The sequence below is a fragment of the Salvia miltiorrhiza genome, chromosome 7, assembly GCF_028751815.1.
Source record: "Salvia miltiorrhiza cultivar Shanhuang (shh) chromosome 7, IMPLAD_Smil_shh, whole genome shotgun sequence".
Classification (NCBI taxonomy): domain Eukaryota; kingdom Viridiplantae; phylum Streptophyta; class Magnoliopsida; order Lamiales; family Lamiaceae; genus Salvia; species Salvia miltiorrhiza.
This window is the reverse complement of record NC_080393.1, coordinates 1,579,551-1,598,162: the sequence shown is the minus strand read 5'-3', so window position 1 is coordinate 1,598,162 and position 18,612 is coordinate 1,579,551. Positions and strand designations below refer to the sequence as shown.

At 36.6% G+C, this 18,612-nt stretch overlaps 7 protein-coding genes across 11 annotated transcripts; 4 read left to right on the top strand and 3 right to left on the bottom strand.

Moving 5' to 3' along the window:
* Positions 1-719, bottom strand: LOC130991448 (uncharacterized). The gene has a single exon (XM_057915683.1). The coding sequence runs from the start codon at positions 621-623 to the stop codon at positions 123-125; it is 501 nt and encodes a 166-aa protein (XP_057771666.1). The 5' UTR covers positions 624-719; the 3' UTR covers positions 1-122.
* A 741-nt stretch (positions 720-1,460) lies between these two features.
* On the top strand, positions 1,461-2,420 carry LOC130991447 (uncharacterized). Its single transcript, XM_057915682.1, has 2 exons — positions 1,461-1,707; positions 1,802-2,420. The coding sequence occupies exons 1-2, from the start codon at positions 1,634-1,636 to the stop codon at positions 2,268-2,270; spliced, it is 543 nt and encodes a 180-aa protein (XP_057771665.1). The 5' UTR covers positions 1,461-1,633; the 3' UTR covers positions 2,271-2,420.
* Positions 2,421-3,212: 792 nt separating this feature from the next.
* LOC130991445 (protein CDC73 homolog) lies at positions 3,213-6,692 on the top strand. Of its 3 annotated transcripts, XR_009091151.1 has the most exons (5): positions 3,257-4,352; positions 4,937-5,019; positions 5,566-5,656; positions 6,175-6,254; positions 6,395-6,692. XR_009091151.1 is itself a non-coding variant. In XM_057915679.1 (4 exons), exons 1-3 carry the CDS (start codon positions 3,386-3,388, stop codon positions 5,653-5,655), a joined length of 1,140 nt encoding a protein of 379 aa, XP_057771662.1. In that variant the 5' UTR covers positions 3,213-3,385; the 3' UTR covers position 5,656; positions 6,395-6,692. The 3 variants fall into 3 exon arrangements, 2 of the variants coding, with proteins under 2 accessions (XP_057771662.1, XP_057771663.1); XM_057915679.1 differs by lacking the exon at positions 6,175-6,254 and having other exon boundaries at positions 3,213-4,352; XM_057915680.1 differs by having other exon boundaries at positions 5,566-6,692.
* Positions 6,693-7,241: 549 nt separating this feature from the next.
* Positions 7,242-9,101, bottom strand: LOC130991446 (non-specific lipid transfer protein GPI-anchored 5-like). Its single transcript, XM_057915681.1, has 3 exons — positions 8,564-9,101; positions 8,426-8,482; positions 7,242-7,577 (listed from the first exon to the last, which is right to left on the bottom strand). Exons 1-3 carry the CDS (start codon positions 8,889-8,891, stop codon positions 7,456-7,458), a joined length of 507 nt encoding a protein of 168 aa, XP_057771664.1. The 5' UTR covers positions 8,892-9,101; the 3' UTR covers positions 7,242-7,455.
* A 2,024-nt stretch (positions 9,102-11,125) lies between these two features.
* On the bottom strand, positions 11,126-13,304 carry LOC130991444 (non-specific lipid transfer protein GPI-anchored 5-like). Of its 2 annotated transcripts, none has more exons than XM_057915676.1 (3): positions 12,638-13,304; positions 12,291-12,386; positions 11,126-11,486 (listed from the first exon to the last, which is right to left on the bottom strand). In XM_057915676.1, exons 1-3 carry the CDS (start codon positions 12,954-12,956, stop codon positions 11,362-11,364), a joined length of 540 nt encoding a protein of 179 aa, XP_057771659.1. In that variant the 5' UTR covers positions 12,957-13,304; the 3' UTR covers positions 11,126-11,361. The 2 variants fall into 2 exon arrangements, with proteins under 2 accessions (XP_057771659.1, XP_057771660.1); XM_057915677.1 differs by having other exon boundaries at positions 12,291-12,347.
* Positions 13,305-14,236: 932 nt separating this feature from the next.
* LOC130991443 (non-specific lipid transfer protein GPI-anchored 20) lies at positions 14,237-15,390 on the top strand. The gene is made up of 3 exons (XM_057915675.1): positions 14,237-14,761; positions 14,847-14,933; positions 15,033-15,390. Exons 1-3 carry the CDS (start codon positions 14,434-14,436, stop codon positions 15,227-15,229), a joined length of 612 nt encoding a protein of 203 aa, XP_057771658.1. The 5' UTR covers positions 14,237-14,433; the 3' UTR covers positions 15,230-15,390.
* Positions 15,391-16,382: 992 nt separating this feature from the next.
* Positions 16,383-18,291, top strand: LOC130991441 (non-specific lipid transfer protein GPI-anchored 21-like). 2 transcript variants are annotated; one of them, XM_057915673.1, is made up of 3 exons: positions 16,383-16,812; positions 17,100-17,126; positions 17,940-18,291. In XM_057915673.1, exons 1-3 carry the CDS (start codon positions 16,476-16,478, stop codon positions 18,161-18,163), a joined length of 588 nt encoding a protein of 195 aa, XP_057771656.1. In that variant the 5' UTR covers positions 16,383-16,475; the 3' UTR covers positions 18,164-18,291. The 2 variants fall into 2 exon arrangements, with proteins under 2 accessions (XP_057771656.1, XP_057771657.1); XM_057915674.1 differs by lacking the exon at positions 17,100-17,126 and having other exon boundaries at positions 16,458-16,812.
* Positions 18,292-18,612: the final 321 nt, after the last annotated feature.

Here is an 18,612-nt window from a genome sequence, read left to right as displayed (position 1 = left end):
TTATTAGAATGGACGAGGAATATCTATAATGTATAATAGCACAAATGTTTGTACATGTTTTGTTTACATGGACGAAACTACACACAATTTCGAAAACACACACTCACACACACAAGAAGAGTCTATGAATGGATAGAGGAAACAAGGCTGAAAGCCACCCTATCTCTAGACTTCCCTTTCACAACCGCATGCTTCCTCAGCAAACCTTCCCTCACAAATCCAGCCTTCTCTAGAACCTTCTGGGACCTTCCATTATCGGCGTCGACGAAAGCCTCGAGCCTCCGCAGCAGCGGCCATTCTCGGAAGATGGTGGAGGCCACCATCCTCACCGCCTCCGTCGCAATCCCTTTTCCCCAGTGCTCAAACGCCACCACGTAGCCGAGCTCCGCCCGGCCCCCGGGGCCGGGCGTGACGGAGATCGAGCCCACGACGCAGATGGCTCGGTAGTAGGGGTGGGGGATGGCGTGGTTGGTGAGGAAGTTGAGAGCTTCGTCTCGTGAAGTGTAGGAATCCCAAGTGCAGAAATGGGCAACTCTTGCATCACTTGCCCACGCCATGAAATCATCTATGTCGGATAGTTTTATGGGTCTAAGACTCATAATTTCATCTCTGTTTTCACCCATATTTGCTGGTTTTGTCACTTGGAATACTTTGATTTTATGTAGGAGAAGATTGGTGAGTCAAAGTAAATAGAGATAATCAAATAAATCAAGTGGTAGCCATTACTTGGAGTGGTGGCCACGGCTCAAAATTATTAATGTTGACTAATCTATTGATGTTACAATTTAGATGATAATGATAATAATAAGAGTGGAAATTTAAAATGCTCATGTTTATGGAGTCTATATGAAAAATATTCATTTCTTATAAATACATGCATTTTGTGTTTAAATAGATAAAATTATTTTTCATGTCTCAATCATTATCGTACTTTAAAAATATTATCTTACACATCCTTGACATGCTTTGAGAAATATGACAATTTAAAGTCATCAACCAAAATCTAGTCGATGGCTAGATAATCGAACCGCTTGGACAGCCTAATCATTAGTCGTTCAGCCAAATCACCTGGTCACCATTCAGATGGACTTTACAAAAAAAAAAAAACAAACCCATCAATATTTAGAGGGGGGTTTATTTTAGATGATTGATAAGATGTATGAATGAGAATTTTTATTTTTAAAAGTAAGAATTTTCAAATCATACTCTTTTAATGGGATAAAAATAATTAAGAACATTGAGATATTTCAAAGTTTCAATCCATTCGAATAAACAAAATAAATGATTAATCTTATTATTTTTATCCGTCAAAAATCTAAAACTAATCTTTTAAAGTAAACATTGTCTTAATCCATTTAATTTGAACATAGAATACTTGTTTTGATATAGTAAATATTTTTCACACACATTTAACAAAAACTATATAAGTGAAAGCATTCTTAGCTAGTCCCCTTTGGTGGCTGCAAATACTAATTTCCTCGTTTTTTCCTTCACTCGCCACAACTTTCTTTTCCTTATCGACCAAGAAATTCAGCTTGTCGCCAAATTGGGCGATTCTTCATTCACAAATCCCTATAAAAGCTACATTATTTCACCAAAATTCACAGCAAACAAAAACCTAATTAATCATCCCATGGAAAAATACTCCGATTCCGACATCACTCTCCGGCCTCTGGAAATCTCCGACGCCGACGCCGCCGTGAAATGGTAAAATCAATCAATTCAATTTTTTCAATAGAAACCCGCTGTCGCTACGATGAATGCAATTGAGCTAGATTTTTCATAAATGCAATCGATTCAGGTACATGGACGAGAAGGTGAGCGAATTCTGCTCGTGGGAGGCGTTCCCGTCGCCCGAATCGGCCGCGGATTACTTCGTGCGGCACGATCTGACCCACCCGTGGAACCGGGCGATATGCGCGTCGGGTCGGGTCGTGGGGTCGATCGCGGTGAAGCCGTTCCGCGGCAGCGACCGGTGCCGGGCGGAGCTCGGGTACGGGGTGGCGTCGGAGTACTGGGGGAGGGGGATCGCGACGCGGGCGGTGAGGCTGGCGGCGAACGCGGCGTTCGTGGAGTGGGGCCACCTGGAGCGGCTGGAGGCGGTGGTGGACGTGGAGAACGCGGCGTCGCAGCGGGTGATGGAGAAGGCCGGCTTCGTGAGGGAGGGGGTGTTGAGGAAGTATTACTTGCTCAAGGGGAAGCCCAGAGATGCCGTCATTTTCAGCCTCTTGTCCACGGATGCTACTGTTAATTATTTCATCGATGCTTGATGTGTTTCTATTGTTTATTTCGATGACGACGACGATGGTGATGATTCCAATGAAAATCTTCGAGGAAGTAGTAAACTAGTGATTGTGTTTTGTTTATGTGTATAGCATTGTAAGAGAAAATTATAAAAATTATTTATTTCGAGCTTTGAATGATGAAGTTGTCCTTAATTAAACCGTAAATTTTGCTCGATCAATGTAAGTCGAGAGCATGTTGAGCATTAACGATAAATACGCTAACTAAAACTCAATATGTTCAATTACTACGAGGATATTGCATTTGTGGTAAATAAATTAATGCTCAATATAGTCTGCTTCTGCGAGTAGAGCATGTAAATGCATCAATGCTTAATTACTGCGAGTCGAGCAATATAACATTCTTAAAACATGCACTAAAATTTGACGTATTCGATCATTGTGAATCAAACAATCATCCATTAATGTTCGAGCATCAATACAAAATGCACTAATATTTATAAGGGTAAAAATAATAAATAAATATTTTATATATTTTGTGAAATGTGAGTATTTCTTAAATTTTTGCTTTTTCAAATAAGTAAATATAATTTTCACCCAAGATCACATAATTACAAATTAATTTGGGACTACTAATAGCTTAATGATTTATATTTATCAAAAAAATATTTATAAATAAAATGCGTTAACATACAAAATATTAGTACTATTGCATATAAGAAAACATTAGCAAAAATGTTGAATTTTACATAAAACACAGGAGGAAAAAATTATGCTCTTCGTCTATGATATTATTTTTTTTCACTTTGGGTATTTCGGTCTGTTCACAATATAAACTCCACTTCTATTTATAGAAATATGGTTCATATACTAACATTTTATTTTTCTCCGCGTATAGTAGTGAGATTTAAATTCCATTCACATCGAGTCCTACTATTTTTAAAATTCGTGTCGTTTACAATGTGGAATATTATCGTGGACGGATGGAGCAGTGTTAAGTGTTAACCCACACTTATGTGTATTTAGTAATTGAAATATTGAAATATTCGATGAATTGTGGCACTAAAACCCTGAAAATAAAATCTGCCTAATCGAAAACTCTTGAGCACCACCGCTCCTCCGCGGCGCGGCCTCCGTTTCCGATGGACCCCTTAACCCTCCTCCGTGAATACACCATCAGCAACTCGCTCGACCGAATCGTCCGAGTCAGCGACGATTTCCGCTTCGGCTCCGACTACTCCTTCCCCGCCACCATCGAGACCGCCTACCGCTCCAAGCACGTGCAGCAGACGCGCCGCTACACCCTCGAAACCCTAGTCCACTTCATCACCAACCACCACCTCAAGCACACCGAATACATCCAGAACGCCCGCGCCCTCCGCATCCCCGCCGTCACGCTCCCCGATCGGAAGCCCCTCCTCGATTACCTCACCGGAAAAGTCCAATCCTCCGATTCGATTGTCCCCCTCGATTTCCCCAACATTAACCCCCAAATTAGCAACGTCGATCGCAGCTTGCAGTACGAGGCGGGCGATGCCGTGGGTTTGGACAACGGGACTAGTTTGATTGAGCTGATTAGGGCCAAGGAGAAGCCGATTAAGGATAAGGAGGCAATGCTGGTGTTCAAAAAACGCGATTTCTACAGCGTGCTGACCTCGGCGTTGAAGAGGGACGAGGAGAGGCAGCGGACGGAGGCGCTGCAGAGGAAGGATAACATTGTGGCCAAAAATCGAATTGAGAGTAGAGGATTTGGCGTAGGGGAGGAGGCGACGAAGATGAGGAAGATTGGGGAAGGTGTGCCGATCATTTTGGTCCCAAGTGCATTTTCGACTCTGATCACTATATATAATGTGAAGGAGTTTTTGGAAGATGGAGTTTTTATTCCCACTGATGTGAAGCTGAAGCAGATGAAAGGGGGGAAGCCTGATTGCGTGACGGTGCAGAAGAAGTTCAGTAGGGATCGCGTGGTGACGGCTTATGAGGTGAGGGACAAGCCGTCTGCGCTGAAGAGCGATGATTGGGATCGCGTGGTGGCTGTGTTTGTGCTTGGGAAGGAGTGGCAGTTCAAAGACTGGCCTTTTAAGGACCATGTTGAGATCTTCAACAAGAGTAAGTTCTAGCTGGGAACTAAACTATTGATCTTGGTGAATGGTGATTGAATTGCTTGCATTTGAGTTTATGTTCCAGTTTATAGAGTGTGTAATGTACATTGGCATGTTGGCTTGAGCACATTTTGGTTTCTTACATGGATACATTGGAGAGATGTCTGGTATTTTCGAAAAAATCATGTGACAAATGAGTTTCTCAGGGAATTGTATGTTATTGCCATCTTCGGGTGTCCATTGAGTTTCTTATTTGCTTATAAGAACATTAGCTGGGACATGAGTAAAAGTTTTTTCTGGCATAGAGAGGTTGCATATCCAGGATTACATGTTATTTGGACTTCGAGAAGAAAGTTGATAATTATAACCATCTTTTGTAAAATATCAAATTAGTGGGGTTAGTTTGGTGCAATGGTGATATGATGGTTCAATCTAATTTAGCTGTACCATGCCTGATTTTGGATAATATCACTTGTAACAGCCATTGTCAACCATATGCTACGACAAATGCAAGACTTGGGTTATTATAGTGTTCCATTTTATCCTTCGAAGGGAACATTTGAAATCACTAATAACATGCTTTTCCTGCAGTTCTTGGGTTCTTCATGCGCTTTGAGGATGACAGTGTGGAATCAGCAAAAGTTGTGAAGCAGTGGAATGTCAAGATTATATCGGTGAGTATCTCAAATTAAGTGCCTGTCAACAACTTAATCAGCTGGAACTCCTCTTCTATGTACAAATTGGATTGTAATCCATAGTCACAGAACTCACTCATACCTATGTAGTACTGCGTTTTGGGACATTTGCCCCATTTATGGTTTCCTGTAGAACCAGGATGCCTTGAAATACATCCTGAAATATCAAATTAGAAGTACCTTTCAGCTTGGGGGTGGAGATGGGGGACAGCTGTAGAGAAACAATGAGAAGAGATCAGATGAGGGATTTATTCTATGTTGGATCTTGGGCTGAAGTCATATTTTTAAATAATCCTATTAGGTAGTTTCTTCAAATGAAGAGACATTTGATTATAGTTCTTGCTGAAAAGGGTACATTTACCCATTACTTAAATGTAGATAATAAGTATTTCATAAGAACAAAAGCTCTTGGTCAATATAGAATGTAAATAAAAAGTCTCAGATTCTCATTCTAAATTAATAATGGTTCACAGCATAATATAGTTATATCTCTGATTTTCTGATACAAGTAAAATTTATGTCCAGATAAGCAAAAATAAGCGACATCAGGACAGAGCTGCAGCTCTCGAGGTGTGGGATAAACTTGAAGAATTTATGCGATCAAGATCTCGTTAGAGTAAGTTAAATTCGTTTGATTCTTTTTTGTTTTTTCCATTTCTCATTCACATGAAACCTAGTGCCACCAAATATATGCTGATGAGCTATAATGGAAGGCATCAAAGCCTATTACTTACACTACTATTTATGTTTTATTTCCTTAAATCTCAAATATACTGTAGTTATTTGCTTCAGGCTGGAGCATCTGGGGAAATACTATGCTGAACAGGGTAGCAGAAGAAATTGCATGATTGTAGTCATTTTTCTGTTGTTTCTTGATTGCGAAAATAGAGAAATGGGGAGATAGGGTCTGTTGACTGTGCCATTACTGCTTTATTAATCCAATTGATTTTTGGTGGTGTTAGGGGCCAGGAGGTTGGATAATGAGGGCAACATTAAGGACTATCTGACTTGGAAGTAACATTATATTCTTAGCTACAAGTTGAAGTAGTAGCATATGTCAAAATTTCATTAGATATGATTATCGATTATTATCAACTCGTTTGCATAATATTCATCTCTGTGCTTGTTTCACAGCCCACATTGTCTTCTTAAATTCTGCTCTCAAAATTCGCATTATCATATCGCGTTCACTCATTGTCCCTGTGTCCCAGAAGGTTGGCATTTTGCACCCAGTTTTCTGCTGTTGGATCATTATGTAACCGTGATGATACATGAAAATAGGATGATGAGTAAATTGTTTTGGTTCAACTAATATTTTCATTGGCTAAGTTTGGGAATTAAATTGTAATTGCAGATGCAGAAGAGGAAACTAGAAATCAACGGAGATTATGACTAACTCGTCCGATGTGGGCAGCTTTCCTTGTGCTTGTGGAGGGAGAGCAATGTGCAGTGGTGAGAGGTCGAGCTTGTATATTCACCATGGTTGCCATGTTCGTGTTGTAGATGAACATTGTAGCATTTTTGGAAATGATATCTTAATGTTGTTTGATTTGTATGCCTTCTCCTTTTTAACATAGCTTGTTAGTTTTTAGATGTAGTTTGTATAAAACTAGATTCTTGCAAATACTTGATGGACTACAATTATCATGAAACTGGGATGCGAGAGCTCAATTCGATAGTAAACGGGCCGAATTCGGGCCTGATTTCGAGTTTGATAACCGAGTTCGAGTCTAACAGCACTCGGGTCGTTGAGCTCACAAACGTGTTTGAATTCGATTGTTCATGAACATGTTTGTGAGCAGATTCACGAACCTTCAATCGAGTTAGTGCACTCAAGCTCGAGTAACATAATTATTAATTAAGAAGTTTTTCTTAAATTTTTAACGAGTTTGCTCGAACACTATGTATGCGAAGATCTAATGAAGTGATCTTAAGCATGAATTTGATATTATTGAGTATCACACGAGCTGAGCTGGAATCAAGCTCAAACTTGTTAAGTGGGTGACAAGCTAAGCTTAATCAACAAGATAGAAGCTCGAATCGAACTCGAGCCAAACTTGAATATTTGAATATTTAAACGATTGAACGTGAACCTGCTAGTATTCGATTCGGCTCGTTTACAGCCTGTCCATGTCATTTTGGATTATTAATGATTCATTTTTGTTGCTCAATTTGAGGGAAATAGAAACAAAAACAAACCATTAAACAGAGCAAAACGAACAGATTTTATTTGGAAGAGAAGAAACTGGCAATAGTCTCTTCTTCAAGCATGGTACAAAATCATAATGAGACCCCAAAAAATAGGTCATGTCAAAATGGAATAAACAATATAATAGCTGACCATCACTACTCAAAAATACAGAAACAAAAATTGGCATACAATATTGGTAAGTATAAATGATGAATGAAGAAGAATCAAGCCATGTTGAGATAGGATGCTACGAAGAGAAGGCAAAACAAAGCTGTAACACCCAACTTATTTGAACTTGCATCTGAGAAACCATCATCACCATTTGGCACTGTCTTAGATCCCTCTCCTGCCATATCACATTAAACAAACATTCATTAAAATTTGTAATTTTTACAATTTTTTTCAAGAACACCTTTCTTTCTTCCCCCCCCCCCCCCCCCTTCCCCCTCTTTTGGATTAATTCCTCATTTTTTACCTATGAAGATGTTGTAATTGCAAAAAAAAAAGTTTGCTTTTTATAATGAGGTACTCGCTTCTTCCACCAAAAGTACGACACTTTTGCTATTTTTAGCATCCACCAAAAGTATGAGATTTCCTTTTTAATATGGTCCACATTTTTTCATTATCGTTTCTCTTACAAATATTCATTATTTACAAAAAAGCCACCACTGACCCACATTCAATTCAATCTCTCAACACTCGTTTCATACAATGGTGAGACCATTTTCCCACTACATAAAAATCACCAATCATTTTATTAAAACTTTGAGTATAAATTTAGCACTTAAAGCACGACCACATTTCATATATCTTTTTACTTTAAATAATACTCCCTCCGTCCTGCTAAACATGACTCACTTTTCATTTCTGGTCAGTCCCATTAAAGATGGTTAATTTCCATAAAAGACAATATTTAATTTTTGAAAAGTTGTGGACTCTTATCACTTTTGTCTAATTTACATATCTTCCTTAATTTTCGTGTCGACAAGAAGTGAGGCATGGGACATACGGAGTAATACATTTATTTCTCTTTATAAGGCGGTACAATATAAAATTATATTTTGTCTATGGGAAAATGTGTTGTTTCAAATTTTATAAGGCGTTTCTCACAATTTTTTATTACGTCAAAACAAACGAGATATAAGGTGGTAAATTGAGTTTATCCCTTCCTTACACCCTAAACGTCGTACATACCTGAGTTGGTGTTGGGAGAGTCCGGTGCTGAGCCGGGAGAGCCAGCCGGAGAAGCAGCTGCCATTGCAAGAAAACATTAAGCTCACGTGCGAATTAAAAAATGTGGAAATGAAGAAGAAGAAGAAGAAGAATTGTTACCGTTGCATCGGGCGAGAGGCGGAGTTTGGACAGTGCAGGCGGCGGGCAATGCCAGAGCCTGAGTTTGATTGATGTTGAGGCCGAGGTTGGAGCCGCCGCCGTTGAGGACCTCGCAGAGGCACTCCGGCTGCGATCCCACCACCGTGCGCAGCTGCGAGCAGCACCCCGCGGAGGGGGAGGAGGAGTTGCCGGAGATGTAGTTGAGGCACGGCGACATGCTGATGAGGACGTTTGTGCAGTCGCTCGATTGCGCCGTCGCCACGCCGGCGGAGAGGGCGGCGGCGAGAAGAGTCACGGCGAAGCCCATTGAGATGTGTTGGTGTGCCATTTCTTGAGGTTTTTGTATGAGAAAGTTTGTAGTTTTGTTTTTGTTTTTTTGTGATGGAGAGTTTGGATTTGGTTGTGGGGTTTATATAGGGTGGGGTATAAGGGGTTGGGGTTGGGGGTGGGGGTGGGGGTGGGGTGGGGTGGGGTGGTTTACCAACTTTCTCCTAATGTGGGGATATAATATATAGTTGATTATGTTTGAGATATTCATAGGTTTTTATGGGGAGAGAAGTATTTATTTAGTATTAGGATTAGGACAGATGGAAAAGGGTTAGGCTATGTGGGTGAGCAACCTTGATTATTATGTGTGATCACTTTGAATTATTTGGGGTTGGAATGTGTATGATGCGAGTTCATATTCAATGTTCTATGATTTTGTATTAATATATCTATATATTATTATATTTTTTATATTTATAAAAATAAAATTTATTATTCATTTCATCTCACAAGAGTGTGCATGATATTTGTGGCACGTGTTTTAGTAAATACTCCCTACGTCCGTCAAGATTATGACACAATTTTCATTTTGGGCATCCGCAAATATTATGTCACTTTCCTTTTAAGGGTATGGTCTCACATCTTTTTCTTATCATTCATCCTTACAATATCCTTTATTTACAAAAAATCTACCTCTTATTCAATTTCAACCACTCATTTCAAAAATGGTGGGACCATTTCTCCACTACATAAAAATCACCAACAATTTTATTAGATCTCATGCCCAACCAAAGTGCAATAATCTTGACCGACAGAGGGATTATTAGGTTAGTGCGTTATGAATAGAGTAAGAGGCTCACTTTTATTGTAGTATTATGATACTGAGATAAAAAAAAAAAAAAAAGGGATTTATGGCTGAGCAAGTGTGGTAAAGTTGTAAATAAGTTGATAAAATAAGAGTAAAAATGAAAAAAACTCTTGTGTTCAAAAATATCAATGCAGACTCTTGTGGGACGTATTAAAATAAAAATAAGTGCACACTCTTACGGGACAGAGAAAGTATATCATTATGAACTATACTTAATTTTATTTCAATTTTTTGATTTTACAAATTATGTATCATAATTTTGACTTTATCAATCTATTATTAGCTAATAAAAAAATTAACTGATAAAAATTAATTATATGTTTTAATTAGATAGAATAAATCTTAGTTAATAATCAAAAAATTAAAATTTGAGAAAAACTGAGATACCAAGTATGGTACATTGAATCTCTAGTAGTACAATGCATCATATAATTATTTGAGGTGGTCTTGGATACAACTGAGTGTATCATACAATCGGGTTGCATCCGCACTCAGATAATATCATCTACACGATTTGAATTAGGATGCAAATTTGAATAAGGGTGCAGATCAGGGTTTGAATGTAGGTGCAACTTAGTTATACAATACGTACCTAAGTTATTGTGTAATTATTTACGAGCAATGATACAATAATTAATGAGGTTGTTAAAATATGGTATGTCAGAAAATTAATCAAAGTACAAGATATTTATGGTCAAGAATATCGAGGGTTCATTAATGGCTTTTATTATTGAAAGTGTGTAGTCACCTTAATTTTGCCAAGTTATTCACTTGAACCTTTTTGCAAATTAATTCGTAATTCCTTTTTTTTTTTACATACACGTGTCAGAAAAGGAGAAATAAGTGATATGTTGCTCATCTTCTTTGAGCATCAATTACATTGTATTATTATTATTTTACACAATTATTTTAATTTTAAATATTAAAATTATTATTGATATTATTAGTTTTATAAATTATATAAAAATCAAAGCTCCATTATTTTTTAACTTTGGTGTCCCACTCCATGCTCCAGTATCAATTTTTTAATTATTATTTTATTTTTTTTCATCAATTTTAATATGTTTTAATTTAGTTTAAGTGTAGATTTTTTTATTCGAGTTTACTTGTGTACTTATTAAATTAGGATTCACTAATTCAATTTGAATTTATAATTTATTTGTATTTTTAGTTGAAAATAATTATTTGGATTGCTTATGATTTATTGTATAAATTCCACTTTTCAATAAATATATATTATATTATAACAATATTTTCTAAAAAATAAATATTATTAAAATAGACAAATTTATAGTGGAATACAGATGATAAGATATAAAATTGGAATAGAAGATCTCATAGTTTGGAGTTGTTAGAACATTTTTTTTTTGGAAATTATAAGAGGTATTTGAATAGAAATACGAAAATAAAATAAAGAGAGACTCAAATTCATTCAGAAACATAAATTCCATAGCAAATATTCCAACAAACACTGAAACAATTAACATTCTCTCACCAAATTATTAAAGTCACATTTTTAAAAACTCGCACAATATTTCATAAACCATCAATGGTTCGTACAGGAAAATAAAATTGCAATTAATAATAAATAAGACTCACAACCACACACACTTAGCTAAGACACACATAAACATATATTATGATATAATTATTAACTATAAATTCAGAAGATCTTGAGAGCTGATGAAGCATATGCAGCTGTGATGAAGAATATGATTTTGGCCACAATATTGATGTTGGTTGTGCTTCCGCTTGAGGTTGCGCCATCCGAGGGAGTCGTCTTCGACCCTGCATAATCGTGGTGTAAACGAGACGAGTCGAGCAGATAAAATATGAGAGCTTAATTTATATTAACCCTTCCCTTTTAGGAAAAAAAAATATAGGTTATATAAAGAACTAAGAGTGTAGTATCGTTTATCTTTAAAATGTGTTCATTAGTTATAGATACATATACATGGAGAAGTTTAAACGAGAACAAAGATTTAAAACGAAAACGAAAAACCATTATCAATCCTTAGATCATGAAGATCAATCGTGGATCAATCATCTTGATAGACTTGATGAATAAATGCACCACCTGAATTCAAATCTTAAAGGAATCGATTTTATTCTTCTCCGAGTGCAGATAATTGCACAACGAATGTAGTAACTTTACACATGAGTGCAATATTCTCCGTTCTCATTTTAAATTGTGATTTTCACTATAACAAACCAATATATATATATATATATAACATAAAAACTAAAAACCTTGCACTTAAGCTATAACTTAACATATAAAGTATCTGTATTTTCGTAGTAATAAATTGCACTTTACTTTTGCTCCTTTTGGGATTCGAATCCAAGACCACTAAAATACAGATACTTTATAAGTGAAGTGCAATTATTTTATAAGTTAAGTGCAAGTGGTTTGTAGTTTGTACGTTAAAAGAGGTTTTTATTTGATCCAATCCCAATACTCGAAATATTTATATATTAGACTCAATCTTTAAAATACTTTATGCTCTTCTATTGTTTGTTATATATTAAAGTTCTTGATTTTCACGAATTTAATTAATTTATAGATAATAAAAAATATGGAATATAATTTACCTGTGACTGAGGGAGAGCCTGCAGGCGATCCATCCACAGATTCTGGAGGTGCACTCTCTGGAGAACCCACAGGAGACATTGCAGGCCCATTAACAACTATACAAATTATAAATCAATTCCACATTTACATTAATTAATTGCACTATTTTTTAAAAAACACAATATTGCATAATATCCAAATTACACCCCAATTCACGAATAATGAGTAATGCCATTTTACTATATTTTTTAATACACTTTCATTTAAGAAAGTGGATTATATATATTTGGGACATCCCAACAAAGAATAAGGAACTAATTTGATGGGACGAAAGGAGTATAATATATTATTCACGACACTCACTTACCGTTGCATCTACTAGTTGGTGGCGTGTCCACCTTGCACACGCCGGGCAAACCGAGTGCGAGGGTTTGATTGATGCTGACGCCCAACGACGACCCACCGCCGTTGACTATGGTGCAGAGGCACCGCGGCTGTGTCTTAACGACGTTAGCCAGGGCGGAGCAGCACGACGTGGACGGCGTGGCGGCCGACCCCGACACGTAACTGAGGCACGACGCCATGCTCACGATCACACTCGTACAATCAGATTGAGCTATTACTACCGTCGAAACAACGGCAAATATTATAAATGCACCGACGATCGCAGTCGATTTTGCCGCCATTTTGATGGATTTCAAACTCGAAATGTGAATTAAGGGGAAAATATAGTATATATGTGTTGGTTTGGTTCTTGTTTTTAATTTTGGTGGTATTGGGATTCACATAAACTAGCCATCAATATATATACATAGGTTATGATTAATAAATGTTGTGGATTAATTTCCCTTTTGATAATAATTGCTAGAAAGTAGTAGTATATTGGTAAACTAGAAGGGATCCTATGAGGTAAGAGCCGCAATTTACTTAGCCAAATTTGTCGAACGTGTCATATTTAGTAGTAGACTTATGTAAATTATTTTTTTATTTCGTGTTAATTTCTCTTGTATACGTACATTAATACATGTTTACCTAGTACTTATGCAAAAGGTTCATGTATTTGTAATAATTTAACACTAGTAATCATCTAGTTGATTACCTAACTCTATGCCTTTATTTGACTTAATTTCATGCATGCCACACTTGTCTTATTTGAGACAACAAAATTGATTATTGGCACCGAAATTTATTGGTAAAATGAGTTCGATTTAATTAATACATAGGGATAGGGTTAATTGAATAAAAAATTTACAACCTCTACATGAAATTTGGAATCCAACACAATTTTCAAATTAATCTGACAAATCTATATCACTATTTTTTTATTTTTTATTTTGTGCTAATTTATGCCCTTTTTATCCCATTGACTAGATTCTAAAGCTCCCAATATTTTTTATTGTTTATTTAAAAATTAAGTGTGACATGCTGTTAATAAAATTCAAGATCTTTAATCTAGAAAAACTCATTTTATCACTAGGTCCGAGTCAGTGCTGCATATAAAGTTTATAAATCTTGTAGAATTTCTAATTTGATGTAATTTGGTGAAAATTAACCTCAGATACATAAATTAAGCTAGGCAGGATTTTTTTTATTTTAATTTGTGTTCAAATTAACTTGTTCAACTGCATCTAATGTTTACTTCTTCTGACTTAATTACTAGAATCATTAAATCCCCTCTTAAAATATAAATAAATAAATAACTCTAGACCTACCCTTTATTTCCTTCTCTAGAATATACTACTCGCCCTATAATTAAAAATAAATAAAAAATAAACTCTTCATCCAATCATCAAACGATTTAATTACCACATCAAGATGAAAACATTGGAGTTCTTGTTTAAGAAAAGACAAAGAAGCCAAGTGGCAAACATGACTCAACACATAAATTAATAAACTCATTTTAATTTGATAAACATCCTAATCATGTCCCACATAATTAGTTATAAGTAGTTGATCCACAAATCCCACTTTAGGTGAGATCTTCTATCCCTTTTTCCCTCCATTAATTGCTTTCCAAATCCAAACTCTTCCATCTATAAATTCACTCATCTCCATCTCTCATTCCAACATCCTAACACCTCCAACCAATCTCATCACTACCATTTCCCCTTAACCTAAAAAATCAACAACAACAACAACGACAACAACAACAACAACAACAACATGGCCTCCCAGCTCCCGATCTTAGCCCTAGCACTCGTTGCAACCGCACTCCTCTCCCGAACCTCGGCCCAGATCACCACCCCGTGCACGCCCTCCATGATCACGACGTTCACACCGTGCATGAACTTCGTGACCAACAGCAGCCTCAGTGGGACCAGCCCCCCTGCAGAGTGCTGCAACTCACTCAAGTCCCTCATGAGCAGTGGCAAGGACTGCCTCTGCCTAATCGTCACCGGCAGCGTCCCCTTCAACGTCCCCCTCAACCGGACCCTCGCCATCTCCCTGCCCCGCGCCTGCAACATGCCCGGCGTCCCCCTCCAATGCAAAGGTTAGATAAAAAAAAAAACTACTACTACTCTTTTTTTTTCCTTTCTTTTTTATGATAAAAAAAAAACCGGTTCGACTATCTGCAGCCGATGGTGCTCCGGTTCCAGCTCCAGCGCCCGCGGCCAGCGCCCCGTCTCTCTCCCCCAATGCAGCCCCTTCTCCAAGTGTCTCAGGTATGTACCATTAGTCCAAATTTAGGTTAAAAATATTTCAAGAAAATTGGTTTTTTTTTTTTTTTTTTTCATCTGATCTTAATTATATATATGGTTTAGGCCTAGCTCCACCGGAGGCATTGTCTCCACAAGGCGAGGAGACTCCAGCTCCACCGGCTCCGGGCACTGCAGGTGACACGCCAACGAGCACCACGGGGAGCAGGGCTGGGGTGACGCCGTCTGCAGCCCAGCCTTCTTACCGGATTTCGCCTCTGCATTTGGTGGCTGTTCTTGCAGCCATGGCATTGAAGTACTAGTGAAATGAGCTCTGCAAGATTACTGCATATTCTTTTACATAGTTGTGATTGGATTTGTGAGGGGAGATGTGATATTTTTTATGTTTATTATTTGTTTTTCTTGTTTGTAATATTTGATGATTGAGGATTGGTAATATAAGATTATTGTTTGTTTCTTGATATGTGATGATGATCAAACTCTTTATCAGACACATACTATAAGGTTTTATGAAGCAAAACAAAACAGAATTAACAGAGCAAATTGAACAAGTTTCATAAACAAGTTTGTTGTCTGTTACTTCAGATTTTTATACTGCTAATTTACATATATAATGAGAAGACTAACAAAATAAATATGTGATCGTGAACTATATTTCTAATCTTACCTCAACAATAACTTTTATTCCAAAATTAAATAAAATGAAATGAAAACTCGAATTCTGATAAAATGATAATTACTTTATCCATAAATAGTTCTTGAATGCCAATCAGTACATGTGGTTTCTCGATAATAGGTGTATAGTAAGAGATCCAAATGAGAACTCTTATTTAAGTATGAAAGTGAGAACTCTTTTCAGCCGTCGATCACCAAGATCTACGATCAGACACATCACCTTTATGGATGAATGCAATACCTCATTTCAAATCTCATGAGTTTTAATTTCTTATTCTTTTCGAGTGCAGTTAGTTTCACAACGAATACAGTAACTTTATAGGTTCAATACAATATTCTCAATTCTCACAATAAAAAAATGGGCTATTGCCGAAAAATACCCAAAGTTTACCAACTTTTTAGTTTATATCATCACCCTTTTTTTGCCGAAAAATAAATGAATTTAAGATTAATTCTAAATTATCTCACGACAGGCAATTTCACTCAATATGATGTCGCAGTGAGAAATAGCAAGTCGTGAGACTATTCAGATTGGATTTCGACGAAATTATGAATCAAAATCAATCTTATAAATTCATGTATTTTCCGACAAAAAAAAAAAAAAACACGATTTAAACCAAAAAATCGTCAACCTTTGAGTATTTTCCGACAATAATCCCATAAAAAACATTTTTCTTCATAAAAATAAAACAAACATGTGTCAAGCTATTGGGAGTTCAATTCATACAGTTAGATAACTAACCTACAAACCTAATCAACAAAGTTAGTTAAGGTAGCTGAGCTTCAAAACCCTCTCCTCTCTCTCTCTCTCTCTCTCTCTCTCTCTCTCATATATGTATATTGAAATCCATTGACACACATAAAGCCAAGCCAATGGCAAAATTGAAATCATTTGAATGCCTATTTTCAGGCTTGTGTTTAGTTTCAACAGCAGTAGTTGTGCAAGTGAGCAGCCAATCAAGCACGATTTGCAGCGCGGCGATGACGCGAAGCTTCAGCTCCTGCGTCAGCTACCTCACGACGGGCTCCGGCGCGTCGTCTCCCACCGAAGCTTGCTGCAGCTCGCTCAAAAACCTCATGAGCAACGGCCAAGACTGCCTCTGCCTCATCGTCACCGGCGGAGCTCCTTTCCAAGTGCCCCTCAATCGACCTCTAGCGATGTCTCTCCCACGCGCCTGCAAAATGCCCGGCGTCGCAGTCGAATGCAGAGGTAGATATTTTATAAGATCGAAATCGATATTTGTAACGATCGAAAATTTGGTCGTTAAAGACGGAATGATCATCGAAATAATGACATCTCAAATCCGTCGTTAATTTGATCATTAGCCATTTTAACGATCGAATTTTCATTTTTAACAATCGATGATTTTTTTTTTTATCGTTAAAGCCGCATTTTCTTGTAATAAGTGGAAGCTTCACCAAACTCCACCTTTTATTTTGCAAATGTATGCATGCCTCTCATATTTTCTTTTTCTTTTTCTTTTTTCTCAATTGTAGCTACTGCCAGCCCTCTCTCACCACCAGGTACATTTCAAGATTTACATTTTTTTCTGAGTTATTACAATTTTTTTTAAGGTTTAATTGTATATAAATTACTCAAATTTTAATAAATTCTCATTTTATACATAAAGACTTAAAAATTATATTAAAATTATTTAATTTTTTATTCATTTTACTTATTCACTCATTTTACGATTGGTAACATGGCATAAATATTAGCATAAATATAATCGCATGGAAAACTACAACTAATATTATATTATATAGTTGGATGGAACGACGTCATTTTAGGCACATTTTCGAAAAATAGACAAGTATGCAAACGAGGAAAAAAAATGATAATTGAGTAATTTTCATACGGAGTGTAAAGTTTGTGTTCAAAATCAAAATTTATTAAAAGTTCAATAATTTGTATGCAAATATCTTTATTTTTTAATAGGGTTAAATATAGTATATGGCCTGAATTTTGAAGATCGGAATGTTCCTTTGTTTTTTTAGGAAAACGTTCAACGTTGCAGAAAATAAATTTTAACTTTAGTTCGAGATGAGAATTCGTAGTCCGATAGCGACAGATTATTCCGTCGTAAATTTAATTATTTTCGTCATTAATTAATTTAACAACGGATAAATTATATCGCCATCGACTTCACCTCGCCAGATTCTCATGTGGAATACACAATAAATTAGTTTAATTACGAAATTTTCGTTTTAACCTCATTTATTGTGTATATCACATGAGAGTCGGACGTGCTTATTCAGCTTTCGATGCCGAATTTTCAGTCACGGGCCAAAATTGAAACGTTAAGAAAATGAATTATAAATCTGGTGATGTTTCAGACGAAGATGACGGCGCTCCGCTGTCATCGCCGCCTAGTCCTAGAGGTGATGATGATTATGAAGAGCTATCTCCGGCGTCTTTGCCCCCGGAAAGTGACGTAGTGCCGGAATTCACGCCGCCGGGAATGCGGCCGACTCTGCTTCCATCCGCTGCGCTTTCATGTCACGTTGATTTGCCGTCTCTTTTTATTATGTTAGGAGTCTTTTTGTTCAAGTGCTACTAGGATTTAATTTTGGTCATGGGCTAAATATTCATTTTATGGGATTTTTTTTCTTCTTTTATATGTAATAATTGAGAATTTGAGAAGTGCGATTCATTTGATGTACAAAGAGAAATAACATGTTAATGCAATATTTTTTTTTTCTTCTTTTCATTTTACCCTCATAATCAATCTAATTTTTTTTCCCAATTTTTAATGCAATAATTAAGAATAATAAGAATAAAATCATCCATTTCTTTAATATACGAATTTCGACGAGGGAGTTTATTTATTTGAAAATAAAAAAGTATCGTCTCACTTAGAGATTTGAGTTACTTCATCCGTCTTATTTATAACGTTTCAAAAAACTGAAGCACGCAAATTAAGAAATGGGGATTTAGATGAAGTAGTGTTTTTAAACTCAATTAGAAAAAATGAGGAGAGAAAAAGAGAAAATATTAGAAAATTAAATG